Below are 10,000 nucleotides of genomic sequence, written 5' to 3' on the forward strand. Positions count from 1 at the left end.
GCAATTAGACCAAATCTAGAGAACAAATTGTTTTAAATATTTGAGTGAAACGGTGTGAAGTGGGGAGAAAGCGTTGTGTGAGTCGAAAGCATCACAGATTTGCCAGATGCGCTGTACGCAGGATGTGGCGTGTGTTGACTGCTCCTACAGGAAGCTCAGCACAGCTGTCTGCTCGTGAGAGGAAGTTGCGGCATCTCTGTAGTGAGTTGTTGTGGTGGGGGTAAAGGGTGGCGTGAGACGAGGCGTGTCCCATTCGCTGTGAAACCCTGTCTCCTATAGAGCGGGTTTGTGAGGAATTAGTTTCTTTGTCCTGTCTTGACTCCGTCCAAAAGTGGGACCATCTTCATCTTATTTTTCTGAGGTGTTATGTAAACATGTGCCTCACATGGATGACGGGCAGGAAGGCACTGCGGCAGTTGTACATAGTTGGCGCTGCGTACTTTCTTATACACTCGCATCCAGCACATTGAGATGATTTGGTGTTCCTCAAAGAACCTTATCGGGTCATCTGCTGTCAACAAACAAAAAACAAAACCTTGGCAGAAGTCAAAGCATGGCTTGGATTGGAGTTAATTTCCGAGATGTCTGCATGGTGTATCTGCTGAAACCTTCATTCAGGTAGCCGGATAAAGGACCACCCGGGCCCACTGTTTGTTCCACGGAGCGTCGGATTAAACAACTGCAGTGATAGTCTGCTTGTGCTGATCCCAGCATGGAGAGAAACTGTAATTGATGGAAAGGAAGAGATTGGTGTGTGGGGCCGTTGATCCTATTTACAAGGCGTTCACGCTGGGTGGGGTGGCTGACGCCTCAAGACAAGCAGCAGAACTCAATCACAAGTCACACTTTTTTTAATTTGATGCGGAGGAGGAGTTGGCGCAGGAAGGGAGGATTTAGTGTGTGTGTGTGTGCGTGCGTGTGTGTGTGTGTGTGTGTGTGTGCGTGCGTGTGTGTGTGTGTGTGTGTGTGTGTGTGTGTGTGTGTGTGTGTGTGTGTGTGTGTGTGTGTGTGTGTGTGTGTGTGTGTGTGCGTGCGTGCATGCGTGTTTGTGTTTGTCTTGGGTATGAGGGGAGTAGATGCTAACATTACTGGGTCGATTACATTACTAACTCGTTCAGCAAGCCATTCATCATATAGTAAAAAAAAATTGGATGGACAACTTTCAGTTTTTGAATAAACAGACTCCTTTGGTTGACCTTTGGTTTTGTTATTCTTGTACTACCTCAATAGCTTCTCGCAGCTCAGAAAGCCCTCTGTAGTTATTAGTCGGTCAACCAAATGCGGTAGTGCATGACATAACCTCCTTTATTAATCTTACCAGCGTACAGGCATACAGTGGTGCTCTGCTGCAAATAAATGGACTGGACTTTATACAGCGCTCTTCTAACCACTGGCGCCTCAAAGCACTTTACAATATTGTCTGACATTCACCCATTAACGCACACACCGACGGCGGAGACTGCGACGCCAGGCGACAGCCAGCTCGCCGGGAGCAGTTATGTTGAGGTGTCACTCAGCGAGGAGGACGCTAGGAGGAGCCGGGGATCGAACTAGCAACCTTCTCGTTCCCAGCCAACCCGCTGTGCCTCCTGAGCCTCACCCCCTCCCCCCCTAACAGTAGCGTTATGGTTTGAACATTAATATTATGCGTGTTGCCTTCTGATATTATCAAAATTCGATTTAGATCACATGAGCATTTGCACCATTCATCCCAGATCACTCCATGCCTCAACAGATCTGGACAATAGCATGGCCCTAGATTATTAAACACCTGCCAGAGCTCCACACCAGGGGAATACATTTCATGATTTATATTTGGTCCAATAACAAAGACTGGATTTACACGGGCATTCGGTAGAAAAAGTCATTGTATATGGAAAACATAGGAAATGAGATCCACCTGGTAGAAGCGGTGATGATGTTGAACTCTGTGCAGGAGTTCAACATCATCACCCTCACCACGTCTACCAGGTGGATCTCATTTCCTATGTTTTTTCGTGCCCGTCCTCATGTGGAACCTGACCAAACAAACGGTCACTGATATTCTCTGATCTCCGGAGAGAGACTCGTGTTGAACCCAGCGGTACCTGGCAATGGGGATGAAGATCACACTTGTTTTCTTGTTTCACACTTGATGAAAGTCTGTAGTAGGGCGTCAGGACAACGCTGAGACACAGTTCAGTTCAAGAACGGATAGCCGCCTCTGCTATCACGATGATTCAACTCGTGTCCGTGTCTCCGGGACGTCTAGGTACGATGAAACATGTGATTTAAAAGAAAAGGTGCAGTATCAGTTTGGGGGAGGCATTGTCACAGCCTCACAAAGAAATGGTTATATCAGTAATCAGTAATCAGTCATCATGATTCTCCAAAAACGTGTGTGAATGAATGAATGAGTGAACCTTTGTTAAAAAGAAAATTATGCATAAATGTTCTAAAAAACCTGAGCAGTTGTGTCAAGAAGAAACCGACATGGACTTCTCTTCTCTCTCACTCTCTGACTCACTTTACCTCTCTCTCTTTTTCTCTCTCTGTCTACTTGCTTTACCTCTCTCTCTTTTTCTCTCTCTCTCTAGAGTATCCTCATATTTAGAAGTTGTCTTCTCAAACATCGGCGGATCTCTCTCTCTGTCTACTTCCGTCTCTCTTTGTTGACTTCCCTAACCCATCTCTTTTGTGCTAAAAAAAAATAGCCAGCTTTCTGTTGACCCCTTATATATATATTCTGGAACAAATATATATTTTATATATTGCATGGGCACCTATATTGCACATACAGCAACGTGACGATGATTGCACCACAACAATCAAAGATGTGATGGGGGTGTGATATTGGTGGTGAGGTCTACAAAGTGGGTTCACTTCTCTAAAACTTCATGATGAACACAAGACGGATGCGCTACTACGGCGAAAGGTACTTTAGTATGCCTCGTTCATTTCTAAATGCAGGATTATTTTCTGTGTTTTTTTGGGGGGATCTGTGTGTGTGTGTGTGTGTGTGTGTGTGTGTGTGTGTGTGTGTGTGTGTGTGTGTGTGTGTGTGTGTGTGTGTGTGTGTGTGTGTGTGTGTGTGTGTGTGTGTGTGTGTGTGTGTGTGTGTGTGGGGGGACTGGACTCACTGTGCATGTGTCCTTGTCTTTGCAGGGTGCAGGTGGAGTTCTATGTGAATGAAAATACCTTCAAGGAGAGGCTGAAGCTGTTCTTCATCAAGAACCAAAGATCAAGTAAGTACACAACTATATAGGATTTACATATTATACTATATCAATACTTATATACTATAGTGTACAGAGTGTACTATACTTTATATATTTAACAATTGTTCGCCGGAGGCAAAGTGAATAGTGGGGAATAGCCCCCGAAGCCGAAGGTCGGGGGCTATTCCCCACTATTCACGGATCCTGAGGTGAATAATTGTTTTAGTATATACTACACGTGAACACTCCAAAAATATACAAGATAACACTTTTTGCCGGGATTTATTTGTTTTTATTAGCGGTGTATTTGTTTTTATTAGCACGACGAGGCGACCCTAAACAATGTCCCGAGTTTGAGATCTCAATCATGGGATAATGCCCAATATCCCGAGATAGCAAACCAATCAAATTGCGCCATCTTATGAGGTTCACGTGTAGCAGATACTAAATATGTATATAGTAAGAACATTAGTACGTCGGTGTCAGGCCCTTCTGCAACATCTGTGCTGTTCGGTTCTGTTGTGTTCTTGTCCGTTTACTGTGTGTGTGTGTGTGTGTGTGTGTGTGTGTGTGCAACCCGGTCTCACGAAAAGACGTGACACTGTCACGTTATTTAATCTATTGAAACGTGTTCAGGATCACGTATTTTCAAAATTTTCGTGTTTACAAGCACAAATTCCAAACCCATGTATTTCAATTGGAAGTATTTGTCGTGTCACCAGCACGACTTCCAAACTAAGGTTCTGTGCGGGAGCGTTTCTCCCTAATGTCCCTTAAGGAGCTCCGTACAGTACATTTATTGTTAAAAATTGTGAACGATATGACAGCATTAGGCCACCCGTTTCTACTTTCACCTTTGATTCTGAGAAATTGTGACAATTCACGGATATAGGCTATTAAATGCAGGTGCGCTGCTCAGGCAAACCGCGAAAGAAAAAAGGGTAGCTGCTTAATCTGATCTTTTTAGAATTGTATGTCTTGATGTTTTGATCTAACCATAGATCTATTGTCTTGTTTTTGGCTATGTGAATGGAAGTCCGCGTCGATGCCTCGCAAGTCCAGTGTCGCGAGCGGACGTGACATCTAGAAGTCATACCGTATAATAATGGGTTATCACTATCCTCGGGCCGGGCCTTTGATCGAGCGTTTTTACTTTTATTTTATCATTATCATAAATTAGCCTAATCTGAGGAGAAATCTATGCCATAAACAGAAATATTATGGGTCTTTATTACACGGGTCTTCTCAATGCCGTGGAACGCTCCGTTCACTTGCATGGGTCCGGGGATATCTCGGGATTGGTTTCTTTATTAATCGAATGGGAAATGCAATAGGCCTATTTTAGGACCGAATCACCGTTGAACTTGTTTCTAATAACATTTCTAGCAAGAAATATACTTTTTACTTGCATAATCTTTAGTCAGTGATTACGTATGATCTTTAGTTTTATAGTTATTAGGAAGATTTTATCGGCTCGCTCGCATGTTTCAATGACGTCACACACACACACACACACACACACACACACACACACACACACACACACACACACACACACACACACACACACACACACACACACACACACACACACACACACACACACACACACAATGCATTTCGCTGCAGATATTCCCGCAATTATTATTACTTTCAAAACGTTGGCCAAGGTTGAATATCCTTTTTATTTGGGCTGCTTCTAGGACATTTTGGGTGGATTTTGAACGGTATGTGGGCGGGACGTTTATTGCAGGACCTGGCAACCCTGCGCTGTTGCCCGGGGTGCTGAAATGCTCCGGAACAGATCTGGATCCACTATGGCCAAAAGACTTGTATGCCCCCCCCCCCCCCCCCTTAAATAAATTCTATGGCAGAATAAAGAATAAATTCATGCATTATCATTCAACTTGAACATGTGTTTTTACAGTATAGCGTGGTGGAGGGCTGACGTATGTTGCCCAACCCGGAAGTGAGCGTCGCCCTGGTTTCCCTTGACAAAAAGCCAACGGGTTTTTCCATTGGATTTTGGATTATTGCAGAAAAATTTGCATCTTTGAAGCACCTCCTCAAAAACTGAAAATAAATAAATAAATAAAAAATATCTGTGCTCCAAAGAACGAAATGTAAACCAATGCATTCTGAATAATAATAATAATAATACATTTAATTTAGAGGCACCTTTCAAGACACCCAAGGTCACTTTACAGAGCATATAGTCATCATTCAAAACTATGTAAAACAGACTAGGAATAAAAGAAAAACAGAGGTTAAACATGAAGAAGAATAATAATTAATAACACTCAAAGACGCCTACAGTGAAGGGGGGACCTCACTAACCACCACCAATGAGTAGCACCCACTTGGGTGATGAATGGGAGTGTTTCTCAGATTTTTCCATGCTACACAGAACGAAATGTAAACCATGCAAATAAAGACTTCATGTTCATAATCATTTAAATATCATTAATCTCCTGAGTGTGTCGAGTGGTATTCTATTTTTTTCAACGGGGCTGCATCCAGTCACTTGACCGCCCCCTCTAATCCTTACATGGTTCTAAAAACCACGCGGCAAAGGAGCTGCCGTCCATTGTGTTGTTTTTGTCGTAAACTAGGGTCAGATGGTTAAAAAATAGACAGATATTCCAAGGTATCCTTAAAAGGCAGCTTGGATGTTTTAATTTTGTGCAGTTTAGACTTCTTCTATAACCTATTTTTGAAAGCAAAACACCAAGCTCATTGATTTAACGAGGCAGGGTTATTTGAAACAATTTATTGAATAAATATTTAGGAGAGGTCATTCCTTCTCCTGAGTTTGCTTCCTATTTATGTCTAGTGTACACCCCTACTGTCAGCAAGCATCACCCCCCCCCCCCCCCCCCCCCCCTCCCCATATGGATTTGGAGAATTGCTGCCACGTCCCGGTGGTGGAGGTATCATATATATGAAAGAGGGCATTCAATTATACTACAATGATCAATTAGGAGGCCGAAGCCCTAAAGGAAGTGATGCAATAGGTGACTGAGTCTACAACATTTAAGTAAGCCTTGGGGTCTCTTATATATCAAAGGGGGTCTCAAAGGACGCATATACGCTTCAACCTGTGGCTTACAGGAAATGACTCAGCAAGTGCTCCATCTTGTTGCACCCACCCAGCGGCTCGCTTGCAAGATTTAGGCCTGAAGTTCTTCCCAGACCTACACCGTAGCCATCCAACCTGCATATCGGAGAATCAGGCCTCTCTGTAATAATGACAAAAAGTTATGAGAGGAATACACATAAACTTTTGTTGTCTCATAAGCGGCGTGGTGTCGGCTGCTTTTGACCTTTTGACCCCAGACTTCTGAGGGAATAGCTGAATCAATTCATTAGTCAATCAGAAGTATGTAAATATCTTCCCGGTGTCGTAAGAGGGCGAACAAGGTGTCCTTCAACATCTACGCTTCCAGGCGATTGCAATGGTGCCACACATGAGCATATTCGAACATGTTTAATGGTAGTAATTAGCTGTCGAAATTGGAGGCCTTAATCAATAATGAGCAGCTATTGATTTACTTTCCGATAGAAATTTGTGACAAATGACATATTATTTAGCATCTACACGTTGAGCTGAGTCCAATGACACCAAGCATGACACTCTAGCAAATGTATTTTACATGGTACATATGGTCTAGGACATGATCTCGGTGTGGCAAGAGGGCAAGCTTGATCTCATTGGACTCAGCTTAACGTGTAGATGCTAAATAACATGTAATTTGTCAAGAATCTCCATCGGGAAGCAAATCTATAGCTGGTCATTATTGATAAAGGCCCCCAAAATCGACAGCTAATTACTACCCCGAAACATATTCAAATATGATCATGTGTGACACTGTTGCAATCGCCTCGAAACGTAGATGTCAAAGGACACCTTGTTTTCCCCCTTACCCCTCCGGGAAGATATTTTCATACTTCTAATGGATTGATTCATATTTTAAGGTTCTCGGAGTGAGACTTTAGGCGGCTGCAGCAGAAGTGTTGAGACGAAAGATGGTATCAAGACATTTATAGAATATTCCGATTCACATTATGATTCTTCGTCATAACTATCCGACCAAACATCCTTCACATTCACCGAGCGAAGATTATGAAAGTCCAGGCCCCCCTCCATCTCGTTGCACCTGCACCCAGCGGCTCGCTTGTATGATTTTGGCCTGAAGTTCTTCCCAGACCTACACCCTAGCCATCCAACATGCATATCTTAGAATCAGGCCTCTCTTTAATAGTGACAAAAAGTTATGAGAGAAATACACATGAACTTTTTGTTACCTCATAAGCGGCGTGGTGCCGGCTCCTTTTGACCTTTTGACCCCAGACTTCAAAAACGTGGCCACAGGCCAGCTGTGTCTACACACCTTAAGCCACAAATGTACACATCCATCCCACAAAAAATGGGGACTAGAAACTAACCTCTGTCTTATGTACATTTACTGTACTGTTGGAGGTCACGCCCCTTTTCCGGCCTTTTCGAGAGAGCTAGGGATACTGAAATGTTTACACACATTTCCCGGGGCCCAGAGAACGACATATCCGAGATTTGGAATTGTAGCCCTTAGAGAAAAAAAGTTTTCCCAAATGGACTGTCATTTGGACAAAGCCCCTCAGAAGTGTTGCCTGCAAGACCTAATGGTCCAGAATGTGGTGGAAAAACAGTTTTTGAGATAGGAAGGTCGTACCGCCCTGAAATTTGAATACCTTATTCTAGGGCCTAACTGGGACCCCTGCACCGAAACTTGGCCCGGTCGGACCCGGAGGTCCCTTCCTGCCCGAAACTTGGCCCAGTCGGAACCCGAATGCATGCTGGACTTTCATAATCTTCGCTCAGTGAATGTGAAGGATGTTTGGTCGGATAGTTATGACGAAGAATCATAATGTGAATCGGAATATTCTATAAATGTCTTGATATCATCTTTCGTCTCAACACTTCTGCTGCAGCCGCCTAAAGTCTCACTCCGCGAACCTTCAAATATGAATCAATCCATTAGAAGTATGAAAATATCTTCCCGGAGGCGTAAGGGGGAAAACAAGGTGTCCTTTGACATCTACGTTTCGAGGCGATTGCAACAGTGTCACACATGATCATATTTGAATATGTTTCGGGGTAGTAATTAGCTGTCGATTTTGGGGGCCTTTATCAATAATGACCAGCTATAGATTTGCTTCCCGATGGAGATTCTTGACAAATTAAATGTTATTTAGCATCTACACGTTAAGCTGAGTCCAATGAGATCAAGCTTGCCCTCTTGCCACACCGAGATCATGTCCTAGACCATATGTACCATGTAAAATACATTTGCTAGAGTGTCATGCTTGGTGTCATTGGACTCAGCTCAACGTGTAGATGCTAAATAATATGTCATTTGTCACAAATTTCTATCGGAAAGTAAATCAATAGCTGCTCATTATTGATTAAGGCCTCCAATTTCGACAGCTAATTACTACCATTAAACATGTTCGAATATGCTCATGTGTGGCACCATTGCAATCGCCTGGAAGCGTAGATGTTGAAGGACACCTTGTTCGCCCTCTTACGACACCGGGAAGATATTTACATACTTCTGATTGACTAATGAATTGATTCAGCTATTCCCTCAGAAGTCATGTTTAACCTCAGAAAGTTTATGTGTATTCCTCTCATAACTTTTTGTCATTATTAAAGAGAGGCCTGATTCTCCGATATGCAGGTTGGATGGCTACGGTGTAGGTCTGGGAAGAACTTCAGGCCAAAATCTTGCAAGCGAGCCGCTGGGTGGGTGCAACAAGATGGAGCACTTGCTGAGTCATTTCCTGTAAGCCACAGGTTGAAGCGTATATGCGTCCTTTGAGACCCCCTTTGATATATAAGAGACCCCAAGGCTTACTTAAATGTAGTCACCTATTGCATCACTTCCTTTAGGGCTTCGGCCTCCTAATTGATCATTGTAGTATAATTGTTGAATGCCCTCTTTCATATATATGATACCTCCACCACCGGGACGTGGCAGCAATTCTCCAAATCCATATGGGGAGGGGGGGGGGGGGGGGGGGGGTGATGCTTGCTGACAGTAGGGGTGTACACTAGACATAAATAGGAAGCAAACTCAGGAGAAGGAATGACCTCTCATAAATATTTATTCAATAAATTGTTTCAAATAACCCTGCCTCGTTAAATCAATGAGCTTGGTGTTTTGCTTTCAAAAATAGGTTACAGAAGAAGTCTAAACTGCACAAAATAAAAACATCCAAGCTGCCTTTTAAGGATACCTTGGAATATCTGTCTATTTTTTAACCATCTGACCCTAGTTTACGACAAAAACAACACAATGGACGGCAGCTCCTTTGCCGCGTGGTTTTTAGAACCATGTAAGGATTAGAGGGGGCAGTCGATAGCAACCACCATAGCAACCATGACGGTCAAGTGACTGGATGCAGCCCCGTTGAAAAAAATAGAATACCACTCGACACACTCAGGAGATTAATGATATTTAAATGATTATGAACATGAAGTCTTTATTTGCATGGTTTACATTTCGTTCTGTGTAGCATGGAAAAATCGGAGAAACACTCCCATTCATCACCCAAGTGGGTGCTACTCATTGGTGGTGGTTAGTGAGGTCCCCCCTTCACTGTAGGCGTCTTTGAGTGTTATTAATTATTATTATTATTCATGTTTAACCTCTGTTTTTCTTTTATTCCTAGTCTGTTTTACATAGTTTTGAATGATGACTATATGCTCTGTAAAGTGACCTTGGGTGTCTTGAAAGGCGCCTCTAAATTAAATTTATTAT

The 10,000-nt window shown here is 43.1% G+C and overlaps 1 protein-coding gene across 1 annotated transcript in view; it reads left to right on the forward strand.

The window, feature by feature from the left end:
* Positions 1 to 10,000, forward strand: part of LOC132467471 (potassium channel subfamily T member 1-like) — a 63,704-nt gene that overhangs the window by 13,997 nt on the left and 39,707 nt on the right. Inside the window, 1 exon segment of the mRNA XM_060064784.1 lies at positions 3,145 to 3,224. Within this exon segment, the coding sequence (XP_059920767.1) occupies positions 3,145 to 3,224 (80 nt within the window).

This window comes from Gadus macrocephalus, chromosome 11, assembly GCF_031168955.1.
Source record: "Gadus macrocephalus chromosome 11, ASM3116895v1".
Classification (NCBI taxonomy): Eukaryota; Metazoa; Chordata; class Actinopteri; order Gadiformes; family Gadidae; genus Gadus; species Gadus macrocephalus.